The 22138-nt window shown below is 38.9% G+C and overlaps 1 protein-coding gene across 3 annotated transcripts in view; it reads left to right on the top strand.

Annotated features, from left to right (window-relative positions):
* The window catches only part of mtcl2 (microtubule crosslinking factor 2), a 145516-nt gene that overhangs the window by 40931 nt on the left and 82447 nt on the right, over nucleotides 1-22138 (top strand). For all 3 annotated transcript variants that reach the window (XM_057860533.1, XM_057860525.1, XM_057860517.1), the window contains exon 4: nucleotides 10638-10787. In XM_057860533.1, coding sequence (XP_057716516.1) covers nucleotides 10638-10787 — 150 coding nt within the window. The remainder of the gene's footprint in view (nucleotides 1-10637; nucleotides 10788-22138) is intronic.

Below are 22138 nucleotides of genomic sequence, written 5' to 3'. Positions count from 1 at the left end.
TTAAGATCATTGCGAGGCGCACTATTCTATCTCCATAGTAATCGCCGACAACATACAGTTTCAAATTCAAGATGTTTATTTCTTCCGCCATCATTATTTTTTGAATAATATTTAGCTGGTACCAAGTAAAAGAAGCTGGCCTCGTCTCCGGATCATCAGTTTAACAGGGGTGTCCAAACTTTTTGCAAAGGGGGCCAGATTTGGTGTGGTAAAAATGTGGGGGGCTACCTTGGCTGATTTACGTAGAACAATATATTTAAACAAATGTTAGCAAGCCCTTCTGTGTGTTGTGTGTCACATTTGCTTTATTATTTTTTTCAATTCATAATTTCAACAGTCTGGTCTTTGTGGCGTTCTCTTTCGACACTCGGGCTCTTGCGAAATACTGCTGCTGTAGCTTCAAGTTGCTATAATTTCTCACTGCATATCTTCCCTGTAATGTTGTCGTACATGTTAGCGTGTCTTGTTATTATCGCGTCACATCGAACTCTTTGAAAACAGCGACTGTCTCTTTGCAAATGAGGCAGACACAGTTGTTGCGTGTTTTATTGAAGAAATAGTCCAATATCCACCTATCCTCGAAGCGTCGGCCAGCACAGTCAACTTTTTTTTTCTTTTTTTTGATTGTCGCCATTTTAGAAATCACACAGGGTAATGTTGCTTAGAGTGCTGCTCTTAATGTTTTTCAAAGTTTCGTGAGAATAGGCCGAGTTTCTGTGGAAAATATAGTTGCAGATATCAGGGTAGCAGATGTCAGGCAGACAGGGCGAAGACAGCGGGTCGAAAAATATCGATTTAGGCATCAAACATGGATCTGGCGAATGGATAGACTGAAGCTTTTCCACATAACGCCTTTTATGCAACTCATCCAATGAGTTTACAGCGTCTGAAAGCACTGGGGCTACCATGAATTGCCCTATAAACTGAACGACTAATTGAAACCATTGAGAATAGGGCTAAACAGAGACGGACAATATGGCGGCCGGATACAGCGACACGTCATTCTGTGATGTCGGTGAGTAGGGTCTATAGTGCGAAAATTACGGTAATACCATAGGGACGGTATGACAGAAAATTTTTGCGCTTTTGAAACAGTGACGTTTTCATACCAGGGTATACCTTGAAACAGGTATTCGGCACATGTCTAGTCCAGGCAAAACAACATGTTTAGAGCTGACAAAATTAAACGATTCCTCGAGGTGAAGACGATTCCTCAATCAATTTTTAAAATCGAGTTACTCGAATTATTCGAGTAATCGTTTCAGCTAGAGGTGTGCAAAATTTCCGATTCTTAGATTATTCGCGATTCGGCCGTGGAAGATTCGAGAACGATTCACAAACATCCAAATTCCGATTATTGAAATATGCCAAGTAAAGCAGAAGTACAACACACTCAGCGCGCCGCGCGGTCAATGAGGAACGGAGCGAGAGTAGCTAAACATCATGCTTCTCATTACCCGGCCCCTCGGGTAATGCCAATGCTCAACTCACGGCTATAGCTCAACTCATGCCACGAGATAAAAAAAACACAACAACATACCTGACTGCTGCCGAAAAGCTGCTACAAAGTACATCCACATAATGTTACGGTAGATATCATTTATATAGGGCTAGATGCATTATAGATTCGGTCGCGTTAGCAGCACACCTACAAAAAGCTAGATGCGGGTGTTAGTAAACGGCCGCCATCTTAAAGCAGTACACTTCCCTGCAACGCTGTTGTAGCGAACCTTCCAAGCGAACCTAATTAACTTTTTATCTAAAATACTCCTAAATCGGTAAAATATTGACTTGAATCTATTTCTAATATAGTTTTAAAACTTTCACATGTTGAAAGTAGACAAAAGCGAAATTATGGAATAACGGGAGCAATTTTAACAACTTTAACAGTTGATTCACAACATTAAATTAATTGAATGTAGTTTAAAGCTGCTGATACAGAATGGGGACTGGAGTTTTTTATTTACTATTATTTTTGTATATTTGTTTACTGCTATAAGTTAACTTGATACTGAAATAGTAGTTTGGTTTAGCCTGAGAGTATTTTTGAACAATTTTGGAACTAATGTACAAAACATTAAAAAAAAAGGAGGGGGGTGCATCAATAATCGTTTTATAATCAAATCGGAGCCTCTGAATCGTAATCGTTATCGAATCGTTAGGTGCCCAAAGATTCCCAGCTCTAGTTTCAGCTCTACTCTAATTAATCAATTAATCGTTGTAGCACGACACCAGGCTGGACCTCCTCAACACCTTGAGTGTGCTTATTTATTCTGTCCATAAAAGTTATGAACAGGACCAGTGACATAGAGCACTACGTGCAGTAAACGAACAATTAAAACGACCTGTTCATCTGCGAGGACGAGAGCTGAAAGATTCAGGGAAATAATCGTACGACATTTTTTTCATAAACAAATATTTTGATTTAGCGTGTGATTTTTTTCTTTACGATGCTATTAAGTAAATATGTGCAGAGGATTTTGAGTATTAATCATATTCCATCATCCAATCAAAAGATCAGCGCTCGAGCACGGAACAGCTGTCGTGCCAACGTCTCGCTCTCGTTTGCACATAATGGCTCTTATATTTAGACACGCAGCAGATTAGTCGTGATGTAACATCCTTTAAATGGACGTCAAGAGGAATCGGTGTTGGCTGAACGCCATAAAGGTCAACTACTGTTAGCAATCCGCAAGGGATGCCACGATAATTCAACTAGGGGTGAACTGATAATTATCGGTCCGATTATAGGAATTATGACGTCATCCCAATAACTCCAATAACATTATATATTATCGGGCCTATTAATAATATTTTTTGGCACAGTGTCGTATTGGGATGTGAGCGTTTGGTTCCACTCCTGTTTTGCCAGTATGCAAAGTTTTGTTACTGTTCTAGAGGCTGTATTTTTCCTTCAATGAGTTATAAACCTTATTATGGCAATTAGCAAATGTTTGCATTTTACAGTGTTATGTTTACAAGTTCTTGAGAGGTCTTTTGGTCATTGATAGGCTTGCTGATCTATAATTGCAAGGTTAAGAAAGTTGTTTCATGGACCAATACGACAAAAGTCTCCTCTCCGGTTGAACCAAATGTTTTATCTACTGACAAAGCACAATACCTGTTGAGTTTATGTTTGTTTAGAGCAGTGCTCATTGTTCAGGGCAGTGCTTCTCAATTATTTTCTGTCACGCCCCCCCAAGGAAGATGTAAATGTTTCGCGCCCCCCCAAACTCTCTGCCGCCACTGTAAATAGTATCATTTGTCTATAAAATTACTATTATAAATACGCATCTGCCTAACATTGTGTCCTTTTTTTCTAATAAAGAAAAAAAGTAACAGATCAACTTATAATAAAGTATAACTTCATTAACATGGTTTTGTTTGTAACAGAGAAGACTTGACATGCATCAATTTGCCTGAATTAAAAAAAAAAAATTCACATCCAAACTAAAAAATACACTCAAGGTACATTTTTGACCATTTGATACAGAAAAATAAAATCAGTAAATAATAACAAATTAAAATTGATTGGAAACATTCACTCATGAGGACAATATGCCAAAAAATTTGACCGAAAAAACAAAACTGAATAAAAGAGGGGAAAAAAAGGTGTCCTTGGACAGGACAGTTTGTATTTTTGCTGCTCACAGTATTTACGTCCTTTGCAATGGTGTGGAGTTATTTTGCAATGAGCATGCTAACAATGCTCACTGGTTTACTGATATAACACTGAAAAAGCAGGACGATTGTTGGCAATATTCGGCACGTTTTCACTGAAAAAATCAAGCGGCTTAACAATGAGATTGGGGTGTAATGTCTTTAAGTGGCGTCTTAATTGATTTGGCTTCTGGCTGTCTGCTATAATTATTTTTAGACACAGTAAACAGTGGTCTTTCATCATCACCCACTGTATTAAAAGTCAAAGCTAAAAGGCAAACGGCACGAAAAAAGCGCATTCACGGCGGCCGAGGGAGAGCCGTAGGTGAGGGCGGTCGTCGTGACGATCCCAAGCCGAAAATGGCACTTCTCGGGCGGCGACGTGAGAACCGGACAAGACAGTGGGTCGCTGCGTGAGTGAGTCCGGTCGGAAAACGGCTTTCGAAAACGGCGGCGGCACACTGCTCTTCATATCTGTTGTCTGTGTGTGCTGAGTGCTCTTCCTTAGTTCAAAAATACTGCGCGCACTCTGAAAATGAGAGCGCCACTGCCACCTACTGAGTGGATGTGCAAGTACACTTTATTCCAGTACGGCAAAAAAAAAAAAAAAAAACATGTTCCCTGAGGACACGTGCGCCCCCCCCTGGCATCGCTCTGCGCCCCCCCAGGGGGGCGCGCCCCACTATTTGAGAAGTACTGGTTCAGGGGAAGTCAATGATATTGACGACTGATTGTGATTGACTCAAATTATATTTATTTGAAAAAAAATAATATGAACACTTTTTTGAAGTCAAAACTGCTCTCGTCTTTGTTTTGTTCATTAAAATAATGTTCATGTCATCATGAAAATGCAAAGGCAAATCTATGCTGATTCAACCACTAGTATTTTTGACCTACAGGTGTTCAAAAACTCAGGTAAATATACATTTAAAATTATATATATATATTATCTAGAAATGTGCCGATCGATCGGGTCCGATCACGTCATTTTCAAAGTATCAGAATCGGCAAAAAAATATCGGCAATGCCTTTTTTTTAATATATACATATTTTGTAATTAAATCGTTTTCTAATTGTATTTAATGTTACAGCCATAATATGTTACACTCATCCAGAGTCTTTAGTTTAGGCTTAAGGTAGGGTTATCAAATTTATCCCGATAACGGCGGTAATTAATTAAAAAATTTTTTTATCACGTTAAAATATTTAACGCAATTAATGCATGCGTTGCACGACCCGCTCACGCATTGTCACGCTCAATCTGTAATGGCGGCGTTTTTCCTATATAGAGAGATAAAAGGCAGCGTAAAATGAGAAGAGTGAATTTTGGCAGCCTTTGGAGCCTTTTTTTAATTGGCTAATGCCTTACAATCCCTCTCCCTACGATTAGAAATATCATGGGAAGCAAGGTAGCAATTGATCTTTTTCTTAACACCTTATGTTATTTCCCAACGCAGAGAAGATATATCAATTGGTAGCACTACGCACAGTCATGGTTCTACCTCCCATCATGCATTTGGGCATGGCTACAGTATCATTTACTGAAAGCTCAACAAATACACTAGATGGCAATATTTAGTCACACGTCTTTCTATCCGTGGATCCCTCTCACAGAAAGAATGTTAATAATGTAAAGGCCATCTTGAGGATTTATTGTCTTAATAAACAAATACAGTACTTATGTACTGTATGTTGAATGTATAATTTCGTCTGAGTTTTATTCATTTCTTTCTTAATGCATTGCCAAAATGTATATGATCGGGAATAATTATCGGGAATGATTGGAATTGAATCGGGAGCAAAAAAAAGCAATCGGATCGGGAAATATCGGGATCGGCAGATACTCAAACTAAAACGATCGGGATCGGATCGGGAGCAAAAAAACATGATCGGAACAACCCTAATATTATCGGTTATCATATCGGTATCGGCCTTGAGGAGCAGGAAGTTATCGATATCGGTATCGTATCAGTGTCAAAAAATGGATATCGTGCACCCCTAAATTCAACTAATAGACAACAAATCGATTATGTAAGTAATTGACAACAGAGGCATTGGAGCTCCGAGCAAGAAATAACTGTGGTCCCAACTTATGAGGCCAAATCAAAAGAAAAGTTGGATTGTATCGCGACACTTTGTATCCCAAAAGGCTACCGATATGCTTCTGCCAAGAATCGATATATCGTTTTAAAAAGATGTAACTGGTTCAAAAATAAGGAACCAACAAAATTTTCCACTAGAGTAATGTCTTTGTTGGATTATTGAAGGCAGTAGACGTCCAATCCATTTTGACTGGGAGGGTCGAAGATAGAATGGACATCTACCGCTGTCATTGGTACTGAAACAGAGCATTCACAGTCAGTCTCCCCGGTTTGGGGGGCATTTATAGGTCACTTCATGTTCATTTTAGGGCATTTACATGTTATTTTCTGCTGATTTTGAGTCACTTCCTATTCATTTGGAGTCATTCCCGGGTCACTACTTGTTCAGCGACTCAAAATCAATAGAGAGTGATCCGTAAATGCCCCAAAATCAGCGTCGTACTAGTGTTTGGTTGTCTCATTCATTCATTCACTCTCTTTCTTTCACACTGATAAGGGAAAATATTACATTATGCTTTTGTGATGTATGATTGCTTCTGTGACATAGATTGTAACAACTTCTATTGTTTTTCACCTAGTTACCATAGTTAGGAGACGGGCTTGAGAATCTCACGAGATTACTTGTTTTGCACCATAGTATTGTTTTACTACACGCCTGGGTCCCATAGAGATAACATGTTTTCTACCCATAATATTTACCATTTGTTGGCATTTGTTGCAGCACAGCTCATTTGTCCCATGTGAAAAGCCGTTTTTCAAGGGGGTTGAACCAAAAGTAGCTTAAATGGTTGTGATTGGACGGGGCCGCGCCGCTCGGGGGCGGAAGTTGGCCTCTCCACCTCCGGGGGGTGCGTCCCTACAAAAACTGAACATTTCCGGGCGACCAGTGAAGTCCACCAGCGGGTCGCGTACGGGTCGCCTGGTTTTGTTCCTTTGCCGCTTTACTGGAGTGTTGGCTTCCCACTCGTTTGTCACGGTAAGCGATTTTCATTTCGAAGGGACAACTAGTTGTGCTGTAACGTAACGCGGGGATTCTGAGATTGACAAACTCAAATCTAGCATCACGTTACCATTTGATTGCTTGTTTTTTACATCTGTTTGCTTGCTCTTGTGGGATTGTAATCAATGAATCTCATTTATTCTGCATTTTCTAATCAATAAACATCGTCTATTGAGCAAAAGTGTGCCTGTTACTGATTCACCGCGAACCTGGAAATTTCGGAAAACACACACTAAATGTAACTCGTAATGTTAGCATAGCGTTCACGTTAGCATTAGGGCTGTCCCAAACGACTATTTTTCTCCCGATTAGTTAGCCGACTTTTTTAACGATTAGTCGACTAATCTAATACGTTATTCTATTTTTTAAAAAAAATTTTTTAACTAATCTAGCGATTACATTTTTGTTGACAATTATTATCGTATTGGCCCTAATATAAGATGGTGTTTTTTGCATTGAAATAAGACTGAAAAAGTGGGGGTCGTCATATATTCGCGGTCTAGACATTATACCCATTCACGAGGCTAGATGGCGCCAGATATCGTTGAAGCGATGTTCTGTCATGACAGATCTCAGCTACTCTCAAGTTTTTACCGTTTTGCATTATTTTATTGCAATGTTTTTCCTCATCCAGATTTGTTTCAAGACTGCAGTTAGTTACACTTCACTTAGATGGTTGATGCAGTTATTACAATTGTGTTGTTTTATCACAAACGATTGGTTTATTTACATTTCAAAAACCAGAAGCCATTCATTTACGAATGTGATTGCACTTTAGTTTACATATTTAAATGTTCAGATTTTAAGATTTGAATGAGGCAAAGTAACATGCTTTTTCTCTCAAATATATTGTTATAATCATTTGTTTCAGATGTACTGTAATTATTTTCTGTATAAAAATTAATTTGGTGTTCAAAAAGTATTTTTTCAAAGTTGAGTCTTGAAAAAGAGGGGGTCGTCTTATAATCGGGCCAATACAGTACTAGACAGAGGACCACAATGGCTGGGGCGTAGGAACGGACAAGAATCAACGTTAGCATGAACGAAGACATTGCCAATGACGCATCGAGGAGTGAAAAGTAACTGGGAGCTTATATACACACACGCAGACAAGGGGTAACGAGACAACGAGGAACAGGTGGGTGACACAGGAGGATGCAGATTGGAGGATACACTAGGAGCAGGCACAGCAGGTGAAATTGATGGGCAATCACAGAGACACACGAGGAGGGAACCAGCACAAAACCTAGCAAAATGTTCACTGGACGTCCGTTCGCTAAACCGCTAACCGTAAGCTTTACACCGGTTTGCAAATGCTGTGAACCAGCGAATTTCACGTTTGATGCGTCACCTTTTAACCGCAAGTTTGAGTTTTGGAGAAGACTGCCAATGTTTTATAGCAGGCTAAATTGGTTGGTACGTTGTCTTTTTTCTCCATTAGCCTCAATGTAGCAACGCTATTGTCCTACAGTGTTTAATATAGATGTGTTTCCTTATTTTGTATGTCTGAACTTTAATTCTACAGCGTGTTGAAAGGAACTGGAGTCTCATATGCCATCAACACGCATGTGTACACGCATGCCTAAATGTATGCACGCACTTACGCGGCGATAAAACGCAGCGGTGATAAATACCGCCCTCATATTTTTATTAACAATGCGATAAATGGACTTATTGCATATCGCGACAGGCTTAGCCACTTCAAAAAAAAAAAATGTCGCTAATTAGTTTTATGGACTTACGATCTGCCAGCTTGTTGTTCCCTGTCATCTTCCAAAATTACAACTGGGTGATGGCGCTTTAGGTGTTCATTCACGGCCGACATGCTGCCGTGGTATGCTATGGCGTTATAGTATGGAAGTTTAGCATTGAAGAGACTGCACAGGCAGTGTACACTCCTTTGTTTCGTTAAAATACTAAATCCATGCTTTGGCGACTCTGGTGCGCTTTTTTGGCATTGTGCCACTTTCCCTGCTTGCATACCAAGCATCCGCCATGCTCAACTTTCCACGCATGTATTTTTTTTTTTACCCTTCATCAACCGTCGATGGGATGATGTGCTCGTCGACACATTTACGTCATCGATGACATCGACGACGTCGACTAGCCGGGACAACTCTAGTTGCATCAGTATTGTTTTTGGCAGCCCTTTTAATTTTTGTCTTTTGGACAAAAATACTTATTGGTCTTAGTCATACAGTGCCCTCCATAATTATTGGCACCCCTGAAAAATATGTGTTTTTTCAGCTTCTAATATATATATTTTTTTATTCAAATAATATGGGACTTTCATGAAAAAAAAGAGAAAAATCCAACCTTCAATACAAGTGCATTCATTCAGTGGGGAAAAAATCCCACATAAAGAAAAAATTATTTGACATCAAATAATGTATGTCACAATTATTAGCACCCCTGATGTTAATACTTTGTACAATCCCCTTTTGCCAACAAAACAAGGTCTGGGGACTGAGATGGCCATGGGAGGAGCTCGATTTTGTGTCTGGTGAACCATTTCTGTGTAGATTTGGCCATATGTTTAGGGTCATTGTCTTGCTGAAATACCCAGTGACGATCCATTCATGACGCCATGCACCCTAACAAGGTTCCCAGGGCCTTTGGAAGCGAAACAGTCCCACAGCATCACTGACCCACCCCCATACTTCACAGTGGGTATGACGTGCTTTTCAGCATGCGCATTTTTCGTGGCACGCCAGACCCACTTAGAGTGTTTTTTGCCAAAAAGCTTGGTCTCAAACAAAAATACACACGGTCCCAGGCTGGGACCGTGTGCTTTGGTCAGACGAGACCAAGATTTAGCTTGAGGGGTGCTAATAATTGTGACACACATTATTTGATGTCAAATAATGTGGGTTTTTCCCCACTGATTGAATGCACTTGCATTGAAGGTTGGATTTTTCTCTTTTTTCCATTAAGGTCCCATATTATTTGAATAAAAAAAAATTATTAGAAGCTAAAAAACACATCTTTTTCAAGGGTGTCAATCATTATGGAGGATACTGTATTTTAGTCATTTCAAAATGTGTTTGCCTTTATCAAGTTTTAGTTGGCGAAATGTCAGACAAATTTCGTCTAGTTTTAGTTGACAGTTGCTCAAAATGTTTTTGTCTGTATAATTCAAAAAGTTTTAGTCCGTAAATAAATAAAGGTTTCGGCCAATTTGGAGTGAACATAGAAGGACGAGCACATATTGTAGCGTTGTCAAGGACAATGCCAACTACGTGATGATAATACACTCAGGAAAAGCATTACATTATTTTCAATTAAACCCCCCAAGAAGCCACGAACTGTATGTATTAAAATTTTGTCTGAGAGTTTAAGACGATGCTCGCCTCGCTAAAGTTGATGCTTACGCAAATGCTATGCTAACACGACGAGTTACCTTTAGTGTGTGATGATCACTCAGCACAGACCTTTAAAGTCTAAAGCAACATGGTGTATTCTCTGTCGCCAAGGTATGAAAAAAAAACTTACCATGTGTTTCCAAACGAGCAAAATGGAGCGTAGCCTAGCTTGAAACACATCCTAAACTCCGGTGAGAAGATTGTGGGAGAGGCGCAGCATATCTCATATGAATGACACGACCCAAACTTTGCTACGACGCAAGCTGACGTACTCCACGTTAAGTCTTGGTGATATGACAAAAATTGTTATCATTATTAGTTTTCTTATCAGTCAAAATCTTAAACTACGACTACAGCTAATAAATATTTTCATCCAAGACACTAAGACCAAAACGAAAAATAAAAGGGCTGCCAAAAACAACACTGGATGTTAGCGTTGCACATATTTAATTATTATTAGTGTTGCACCATTTTTTGGCACTCAACACTTCCTCTCACTCCTCAACCACACAGGTGGCGAAGGACGTGTCCATACGTCTCCACAGTCAATTAGACAGCGGAGAGAAGAAGAGGGCCCGTCTGGAGGAGGAGAATGAGGAACTCAGAACCCGACTCCAGGATCTGGAGGTTGCCAAACAGGTCCTGCAGCAGGAAATCGACAAGGTAGGACTTTATCATTCTCCTTGCTCTCAACAAACACCACCAAGGCTAGGCTGCCTTCAAAGTTGTATCATTGGCTGCCGTTGACAGTAATGGATGTCAAATCTATTTTGACAAGGGGTGTGACAAAATATCAAAATGGTGATATATCTTTATACAGGTAGTCTTCTGGTTACGAGTTCCGTTCCCATGCTGATGATGTAACCCGAATTTCCGCATACGTTGAAGTTAACGTTTTAAGTACCCTAAAACAAATACCCAAAAGTTCAAAAGTATTGTATTTTGTGTAATGATGGAGGATACACTGCCCTCTGGTGGCAGCATTGGGTCTGGCTGGACTGTTGACTAAAATGTTTGAGAAGCAGACTCAGACGTCGGACTGGGTAAAGGATAGCTGCTCTCTGTAAGTTTTTTCTGCTAATATTTGTTTGTGTATGCATTTGTAATTTAGAGCTGCAGCTATCGAATATTTTAGTAGTCGATTAACTTTAATTTACATACATATATAAATATTTTTTTTCCCCAAGAGGGAGCTTCCATGATCCTAATATATTCAATAATAATTAAAATATTATATAATTATATATATATATATATTATTTATTAATTATTTTATTTAAAAAAAATGCACGTTGATAACGACGCACGTAAAGGCAACTTCAATTTTTAAAAAATCGTTAGAAAGTTGTATGGACTTACGATCCGCTAGCTTGTTGTTTCTTGTTGTCTTCCAAAATTACACGTGGGTGATGGAGCCAAGTGTTCGTTCTTAGCTGACGTGCTACTGTGGTATGCGAGCTTAGCAAAGAGTACACACAGTGGCATCCTCCATATTTTCCATGAAATAATTTCTGGCTCTGGCTTTTCTGGTCCGCTTTTTTGGCTTTATGCAGTTTTCACCGTGTCACCAATTCTGCCCTTCTTGGTAATTGGCGGTGTTTAACTCCTCGCCATAGTGAGGAGTGAACCGGCGATTCACTTGGCTCGTTGTCGTCGGTTGTTGTCGGTTCGTCCGATTTCTTCCTCAGGAAGGCGGCGGCGTGCATAAAAACACCAAGAGGTGTCGGATGGCTTTTTATGGATACTTTTATTGACCAAAACAAAAACATGGGGATGCACCCATTTAACGCCGCGGTACCCGCGCACTTTCCCAACTCTCACCTAACTTGCTCCCTCTCTCTCGCTCGCCCACATTCTTCCTCTCCGCTCAATCTGACATTGCCAGTCACATTGAGAATAACAGCGGCTGCCTTGGGGGTGCCGGTAACAACCGCCTGCATCGCGAGCGCACGCCATTCTAAACTTTATCAGCATGTAATTTTTTTTTTTAACCCGTCATTACCCGTCGACGGTATGTTTTGCCCGTCGACGCATTTACATCATCGATGATGTCGACAACGTCGACTAGTCGGGACAGCTCTACTTATTTTGACAATCCGTTTACAGGCAACATGGAAAATAAGAGACAGAGGGCATTGGGACCTCAGTCTTATTTCAATGGCAAAAATTAGTACACATTTACACGTTTCCAGCTAAAATGTTCCGCCCCAGAGTAATGGAACAGTAATTGAAATATTGGATCCACTCCAGCTGTTTGACATTGGAAGGCGGCAAGGTCACATTTGATTGAGTGAGGTTTACAGAATATAGACGGCTAATTTAGTAAAAGCATATTAGACTGACTAAGTTAGGACGTAAAAGTCTGTGAAAGGGCATAACAATAGTTGTCCTTTGGTCATTTCTGAACTGAAAACCAGGATGGTAATAGGGATGTCCTCGATCCAATCACGTGATCAGAAATTAGGCCTGATCATGTAATTTTTAGAAGGTCAAAATGTACCTACTTGTACGCACGTGACATCAGCGTGTTGTGCCGCATTAAAAGTAGTCAAGGCAAAATGTCATGCTTAGAGCGGGCAAAATGAAACGATTCTTTGAGACGAAGATTGAGTCAATCAAGTTTTAAAATCTAGTTACTCGAATTTAGGGCTGCGGCTATCGATTACTTTAGTAGTCGATTAATCGATGAAGTACTTATTTCGAATAATCGCGTAATCGGATAAGGAACATGAAAAAAATTGAAATGAAAATAGCTGAGCCTAAACTGGTATAAAGAATAAATAAATGAGGATCTATGTACAACAAAAGAACAATTGGCTAATTTACATAGCAAAAGTCCGCTAGCTTAAATGCTATAAAATGCTAACTTTTTTTTCTCCAATGCTCTTAACAAATGGTTCAGACTCATATTTCCACAAAAAAAAAAAGGCTAAACATATATTAAATTACGAATGCATTAAAAAACATTAGCCCAAACCAAAACTTAGTTTACGTTGGTCTTAACAGGGAGCAGTTGGATTCAGCCATGTGAAATGAGACAGACCAGAGGGCAATGTATCTACCCTAATCAATAAACTAAATGTAAACACTTTTTAAAAATAACAACGCCACTTTAATTAAACGAATACTCGAAGCAACAAAATTTAATTTGAATATTTTTTTTCTAATCGAATACTTGAGTTAATCGATTAATCATTGCAGCACTACTCGCATTATTCGAGTACTTTAATTTTCAGACTATAAGGCACATCTGACGATAAGCCGCCACCCACCAAATTTGACACGAAAACAGCATTTGTTTATAGATAAGCCGTGCTGGACTATAAGGTGCAGCTGTCCTCACTGTATAATGGGATGTTTACTCCAAAAGATATCAACCGGTAACACTTTATTTGTCAGCGGCATCATACGACTGCCATAAGACCAAATAAACCACCATGAAGCTTTGAAACAATTGGCTGCAAAGCTTCATTGCTTCAAGAAGCTTCATTTGGCCATCACTGCTCCCTTGGGGGAAATAGTCAACCTCTGCTGCCACCTGCTGTCAACACTGTTCTTGTCCAACATGCCTCCTAGCATGCATTGCAATGCTACAGATGTACAAAACAATCAAAATTCATGTTCTGTGCTAATTATTTCTTCAGTTACTGTTCCAGTTGTTTCATTAATTGTTAGATATGGTATTTGGTAACACTTTATTTGACAGTGGCGCCACAAGACTGTCATTTGACAATCATAATTGTGACTTTACACTGTTATGAACGTTATTGAATGCTTATAAAAGATGTCATAAAGTGTTATCCTGCAAATTATCTTATTTTTGAACGGATGTAACACATCCGAACTGGAAAAAAATGGAGTTAGTGACATATTTTTCTGGATGACACTGAATTACATCTGTCATAAGCATTCAGTAATGCCCATGATAGTGTCATGTCATAATTATGACAATCTTATTACAGTCTTATGACACCGCTGTCAAACAAAGTGTTGCCTATTAACCCAAATAAATCAACAAAGCTGCGCCGACTAAGCCGCTGGATTCATAATGAAGGAAAAAGTAGCGGCTTATAGTCCAAAAATTACGGTAATCGGTTCAGCTCTAGTCGCGATACATTTTTATCGTTAGCCTTGTATCGCAAATCATATCACATCGTGAGGTATCTAGAGGTTCCCACCCTTAATTTGAATTGGAGGTTGTTCAGGGAGGGTACACAGACTTAAATTTTTAGCGATGTAAAAGGACGGTGTGAACGCAAAACAGAGTTTGGCAACGGGTGTACATGAACGTTGCATTGTCCTGCGACAAAACGCTTCTGGTCACAAACCCACACATACACACACATACAGTAATAGATCATGAAGCCATTAAGGGATAACGGGAGTGCAGATCATCTCACCTGTGGGAGGGCAGATGAGCTCACTTAAAAGCTTCCTCTCCGATCTTCACATAATTAGAACCATTGTAAATGTATTTTGTCCCGTTTGACACAAAATATCGAAATGGTGATGTATTGTGATACGTTGTATCCCAAAAGTTTATCGATATTCCCCGCCAATAATTGATTTATCGTTTTAAAAACGTGTCTCTGTTTGGAAAAAGAATGGAACCAACAACTTGCTACCAAAATCTTTCACTGGATTAGTGTCTGTGTTAGCCTATTGGCTGCAATTGACGGCGCGAGACGTCCAATCCATTTTGAATGTCAGGGTCAAAGATAGACTGGACATCTGGAAAAGAGGATATATCAAGATACTTTGTACCCCAAAATGTTATCGATATGCTCATGCCAATTATCGATATATCCTTTTAAAAGGGTGTCACTGTCTTTCCGTTCATTTTAAAGGGAAGCTCGGACTTAAAGACTTGTAGGCTCTAATAAGCCATATTTATTCTCTTTTACTAAAATATGTTATTATGAACACATGTATTATTGCCATTGATTGAAAAATCTATGATATTTAGTACATGTTTTGACCTACGGAGGGCACCATGTTGTCTGGGGGTGATGACGCGGTTGGGCTGGACTGGGAGAATAGCTGTGTTTGCTAGCAAGCGAAGCTAGTAAGGCGACTGGCGTGATTTTTTCACATTCTGCTGCTGGTCAGATTGTTTTGCAACAGTGCTGTGGGATGAGTTCCCGACGTCGTACCTGCATCCAATTCCAGATCACCAGTGTCTTTAAACCGATCCTAGGCGGCTTGCCGAGATATTGACTTGCTGACATTTTACAATTCGTATATCCCGTCGTTGCTAGTTGCATCATTGCCTTGTTTTTGTCGTTTATGTGCCTCTCACCGCGGTTGTCCCTCTGTTTTTTTTGTTTTTTTTTTAAATTGATCATGACCTACTACAAAATGGATTTTGCCATGTGCCATTTTTTGCCATATGGCAAAAAAATGCCACAAACCAAAATCCATTTTGCCATATGGCAAAAAAAATGCCACAAACCAAAATAATTTTGCCACATGGCAGAAAATACCACATTGCAAAAAAAAAAAAAAAAAACACGTGGCAAAAACAATTTTGCCATATGGTAAAAAAATGCCACATGACAAAAAAAATGCCACATGGCAAAATCCATTCTGTCACAAACCAAAATCCATTTTGCCACATGGCAAAAAAATGCCACATGACAAAATCAATTTTGCCACATGGCAAAAAAATGACACATGGCAAAATCCATGTTGACACATGGCAAAAAAATGACAGATGGCAAAAAATGCCACATGGCAAAATCAATTTTGCCACATGGCAAAAAAATGCTACATGGCAAAATCCATGTTGACACATGGCAAAAAAATGACAGATGGCAAAAAATGCCACATGGCAAAATCAATTTTGCCACATGGCAAAAAAAATCCACATGGCAAAATCCATTTTGTCACATGACAAAAAAAAAGTCACAAAACAAAATCCATTTTGCCACATGGCAAAAAAAAATGCCACATGGCAAAATCCATTTTGTCACATGACAAAAAAAAAAGCCACAAAACAAAATCCATTTTGCCACATGGCAAAAAAAAAAATGCCACATGCCAAAATCCAGTTTGTCACATGGCAAAAAATGCCACATGGCAAAATTCATTTCGACACATGGCAAAAAAAACAAAAAAAAACGACACATGGCAAAAAAAGCCACAAACCAAAATCCATTTTGCCACATGGCAAAAAAATGCCTCCTGGCAAAATCCAGTTTGTCATATGGCAAAAAATGCCACATGGCAAAATCAATTTTGCCACATGGCAAAAAAAATCCACATGACAAAATCCATTTTGTCACATGACAAAAAAAAAAAAGTCACAAAACAAAATCCATTTTGCCACATGGCAAAAAAAAAAATGCCACATGGCAAAATCCATTTTGTCACATGACAAAAAAAAAAGCCACAAAACAAAATCCATTTTGCCACATGGCAAAAAAAATGCCACATGCCAAAATCCAGTTTGTCACATGGCAAAAAATGCCACATGGCAAAATTCATTTCGACACATGGCAAAAAAAAAAAAAAAAACGACACATGGCAAAAAAAGCCACAAACCAAAATCCATTTTGCCACATGGCAAAAAAAATGCCACATGGCAAAATCCATTCTGTCACAAACCAAAATCCATTTTGCCACATGGCAAAAAAAATGCCACATGGCAAAATCAATTTTGCCACATGGCAAAAAAATGACACATGGCAGAATCCATGTTGACACATGGCAAAAAAATGACAGATGGCAAAAAATGCCACATGGCAAAATCAATTTTGCCACATGGCAAAAAATGCTACATGGCAAAATCCATGTTGACACATGGCAAAAAAATGACAGATGGCAAAAAATGCCACATGGCAAAATCAATTTTGCCACATGGCAAAAAAAATCCACATGGCAAAATCCATTTTGTCACATGACCAAAAAAAAGTCACAAAACAAAATCCATTTTGCCACATGGCAAAAAAAAATGGCACATGGCAAAATCCATTTTGTCACATGACAAAAAAAAAGCCACAAAACAAAATCCATTTTGCCGCATGGCAAAAAAAATGCCACATGCCAAAATCCAGTTTGTCACATGGCAAAAAATGCCACATGGCAAAATTCATTTCGACACATGGCAAAAAAAAAAAAAAAAAACGACACATGGCAAAAAAAGTCACAAACCAAAATCCATTTTGCCACATGGCAAAAAAATGCCTCCTGGCAAAATCCAGTTTGTCATATGGCAAAAAATGACAGATGGCAAAAAATGCCACATGGCAAAATCAATTTTGCCACATGGCAAAAAAATCCACATGGCAAAATCCATTTTGTCACATGACAAAAAAAAAGCCACAAAACAAAATCCATTTTGCCACATGGCAAAAAAAATGCCACATGGCAAAATCCATTTTGTCACATGACCAAAAAAAGCCACAAAACAAAATCCATTTTGCCACATGCCAAAATCCAGTTTGTCACATGGCAAAAAATGCCACATGGCAAAATTCATTTCGACACATGGCAAAAAAAAAATAAACGACACATGGCAATAATAAATGCCACATGGCAAAAAAAGCCACAGACCAAAATCCATTTTGCCACATGGCAAAAAAATGCCTCCTGGCAAAATCCAGTTTGTCATATGGCAAAAAATGCCACATGGCAAAAAAAATGACACATGGCAAAATCCATTTTGCCACATGGCAAAAAAAAAAAAAAAAGAAAAGACACATGGCATAAACACATGCCAAAATCCATTTTGCCACATGGCAAATACCACTTTTGGTTCTCGGCCCTGCAGCCAAAGTCCTCCAATCCGTTTGAAGTGTGAGGGATGGCAGCGAATGAACATCATTCGCTGCCATCCCTCACACTTCAAATGGATTGGACGTCTACTTGTGATAAACTCAATTCAATTTACAGCAGAAGGATGAAAAGAGCTATTTTCATGAATCGTTTAGAGATCTTGTTCAAATTCTCTGAGTGTTTTAACTCATTGGCTACTCCTCTTTTGTTTCCACTGTTTCTTCCCCCTCGTCCCTCACTTGTTCTTGTCTATATTTACCCCTCCCCCTCTTTCATTGAAATTTTATCTCCTCCCCCACCGCTGCCCTTTTCCTGGCTCCTCAGGGAGGCAGCGTGACATCATCAGTGCGCGTCCATCTCTTTTAAAAGAGGAAGTGGAGACGTGGCAAATAAGGAGCTGGCACCTCCGGCTCGCGCTTGTCTGGCTAACACTGGCGTGTCATATGTGTTGCTATGGTTACCTTAAAGTGCAGCTGTACTCCTGGCAGGGGGATTGCTTGGACTGTACAATGATTGTTTACCCTCGGCTTTAAGTTGGGCTACCACAAAAAATATTCTGATAGTCGATTAATCAATGGTTATTATTTATCTATTTATGTGGACAGTGCATATTAACATTACAACTCAATGTAAAATATGACAGAATTAGCCAAAAGGCTCATTTTTTTGTCTGTAGTCCTAGGCCAGATGAACATAGACATCCTGGAAATTTTTCACATTTTCATTAATATATAATTATTACATATTATTAAATATTTGACAAAAAACGTAAATAAAACAAAGAAGGAAAGAAAATAGAATGACTAAAGGATTATAATAAAGGTTATTTTTTGCAATGAGTGGACTCATAGTTTCGTAGAAAAATGACATGTTAATATTGTTATACTGTTTGGTGAACATTTTAGCTGAAAATGAATGAGTGATTGAATGAATGTGCATTGGAAAAAAACTATACACAGAGACTGAATGTTTTTTAGCCTCATATCTGGTGCTACGATTTATGTCACGATTATTTCGATATTTTTGTACCACTTTAGAAAAAAATGAATCAAAATGGTCATACAACGTTTTGTATAACCTTTACGTAAAACTTTTATATAGGGTGGAAAACACACTTGCACACTTCAGAGCAGACTTGAAGTTCTGCTCTGAGAGCCCTAATTTGGCCAATTTCAGAATTGTCCTATATGCATGTGTGATACATCATTGGAAAACTTAAAATCTCCATTTTCTGGGGGAAGAAAAAATTTGAACAGGAGGGCTTTTTTTTTTTAAATATATTTTTTAAACAGCAAAACCCTATCTGGAGGCGAGAGCACGCGAGAGCAGAATTACAGACGCCATGACTTTAAAGAGATATTATCGCGTACTTACCTTGTTTCGATCCAAAAACTCCATGTAGCATGTATCACCGAGTGTCAAGACACAGCTTTGAATGGCCACGGCTGGATTTTTGGGGGATTTTATGAGTGAAACATGGTTATATAACAAGGGTCATGATGCAGAAATTGCAGACATCAAGGAGTGGTCGAGAGTTTCTTTTTCATATATTTACCCTTTTAAACAATTTTTTTCATTTTTTTTTTTGTTTGGATCCATTATTTATCATCTAACATATCGAAGAAAATACGACAGTAACAAAACAAAACAAAATACAATTAAGTGATAGTTATGAGGTAGATATCCATGACTTTTTTACAGAAACTATTTTTTTCATTGTTATTTAAAGGTTCAAAATATGCGAGTGAATAATTTTTTAAAGTCGTTTTTTTTTTTTTTTTTTTAAACGAAATATTAGACATCAATTAATGATTCTAAAATAAAAATGACAGACATTGTGAATAATAGATATATTAATTACCTTCGTTTTATGGCTGGGTTGAAACAAAAGCGGTTGCGCGACGTCCGTAAACGGGGGTTTTCAGGGTAAAACGGACAAATTAAAAATAGTTCAGGGCTTAATGCGTGGTGAATCTGCTATTGCAGCATATAGACACATTGTTCTATCAAACACAACAGTTGTTTTGGCTTAAAATACAGCAGTTTCTTTTAAAGAGGAGTGCAGGAGCAGGAACTGCTTTTTCCGTCTTGTCTGTGTTTTCCGCCATAGACAAGTTTCTTGAGTGAAATATGGGTGGCACCATCTTGGACAATGTCTACCTCGAACCTCCGGTTCAGAAAAAACAAGATGAATTTCGGTTGAAGTAAGCAGTATTTTGGCAAAGTTAAAACTGCAAAATTTAAGCAGAGGAACTCACGGAATCTCCATAAATGGATTCAGCACGACGTAGATGAGACGTAGATGAGATTGTATGAATGTTCTTATCACTTCGTTGATCATTCGTGGACAAAATTATAGCAACCTGTCAGCCTGTGTTAAAGTGAGGTATAGATTGATACACTGGCCACTTGAGTGATCAAAATGAGGTAAAGTTTGCCAAATGCTGAAGGGCTAACACGGATTTTGTTGTTACAAGGAAATACTACAAGGCATGTACATAAATGTATGTCTTTTTTTTTTTTTATGGCAGATAATGATCGCAATAAAAAACATTTGGACAACATGATTCAATTTCTTGTTTTATTTAAAACGATTGGTGCATGTGCAAAACAGGTCAATAAATCACAATTTATAAAATGATTAGAAAAATATTAACCTGCGCACATTCTGTGCCTGCCTGTGTCGTATACACAAATTTATTTTCCAGTCTTTTAAAAAAGGAGTAAATCTCTCACTCAGTTACAGGCAGCATACATTATAACATTGTGCGTGCGTCCGTTTAAGGTGTACGGGCAGCAGACGTGTATTGAATTTCGCTCCACTACGAGCGGCTGTCATAAAGTTATGAGTGAAAATCATCGTTTTGGAAGCTTTATGAATCGTAATCGAATCGTCACGTGTCGAATCGCGATGCATGTGATAATCGACTTTTTGGAACTCCTCTAATACAGTGCCTTGCAAAAGTATTCGGCCCCCTTGAATCTTGCAAGCTTTCGCCACATTTCAGGCTTCAATCATAAAGATATGAAATTTAATTTTTTTGTCAAGAATCAGCAACAAGTGGGACACAATCGTGAAGTGGAACAACATTTATTGGATAATTTAAACTTTTTTAACAAATAAAAAACAGAAAAGTGGGGCGTGCAATATTATTCGGCCCCTTTACTCTCAGTGCAGCAAACTCACTCCAGAAGTTCAGTGAGGATCTCTGAATGATCCAATGTTGTCCTAAATGACCGATGATGACAAATAGAATCCACCTGTGTGTAATCAAGTCTCCGTATAAATGCACCTGCTCTGTGATAGTCTCAGGGTTCTGTTTAAAGTGCAGAGAGCATTATGAAAACCAAGGAACACACCAGGCAGGTCCGAGATACTGTTGTGGAGAAGTTTAAAGCCGGATTTGGATACAAAAAGATTTCCCAAGCTTTAAACATCTCAAGGAGCACCGTGCAAGCCATCATATTGAAATGGAAGGAGCATCAGACCACTGCAAATCTACCAAGACCCGGCCGTCCTTCCAAACTTTCTTCTCAAACAAGGAGAAAACTGATCAGAGATGCAGCCAAGAGGCCCATGATCACTCTGGATGAACTGCAGAGATCTACAGCTGAGGTGGGAGAGTCTGTCCATAGGACAACAATCAGTCGTACACTGCACAAATCTGGCCTTTATGGAAGAGTGGCAAGAAGAAAGCCATTTCTCAAAGATATCCATAAAAAGTCTTGTTTAAAGTTTGCCACAAGCCACCTGGGAGACACAGCAAACATGTGGAAGAAGGTGCTCTGGTCAGATGAAACCAAAATTTAACTTTTTGGCCACAATGCAAAACGATATGTTTGGCGTAAAAGCAACACAGCTCATCACCCTGAACACACCATCCCCACTGTCAAACATGGTGGTGGCAGCATCATGGTTTGGGCCTGCTTTTCTTCAGCAGGGACAGGGAAGATGGTTAAAATTGACGGGAAGATGGATGCAGCCAAATACAGGAACATTCTGGAAGAAAACCTGTTGGTATCTGCACAAGACCTGAGACTGGGACGGAGATTTATCTTCCAACAGGACAATGATCCAAAACATAAAGCCAAATCTACAATGGAATGGTTCAAAAATAAACGTATCCAGGTGTTAGAATGGCCAAGTCAAAGTCCAGACCTGAATCCAATGGAGAATCTGTGGAAAGAGCTGAAGACTGCTGTTCACAAACACTCTCCATCCAACCTCACTGAGCTCG

The sequence above is a fragment of the Corythoichthys intestinalis genome, chromosome 2 (assembly GCF_030265065.1).
Source record: "Corythoichthys intestinalis isolate RoL2023-P3 chromosome 2, ASM3026506v1, whole genome shotgun sequence".
Classification (NCBI taxonomy): domain Eukaryota; kingdom Metazoa; phylum Chordata; class Actinopteri; order Syngnathiformes; family Syngnathidae; genus Corythoichthys; species Corythoichthys intestinalis.
Note: the sequence above shows the minus strand (reverse complement) of the source record. Positions and strands in the feature narration are given on the sequence as shown.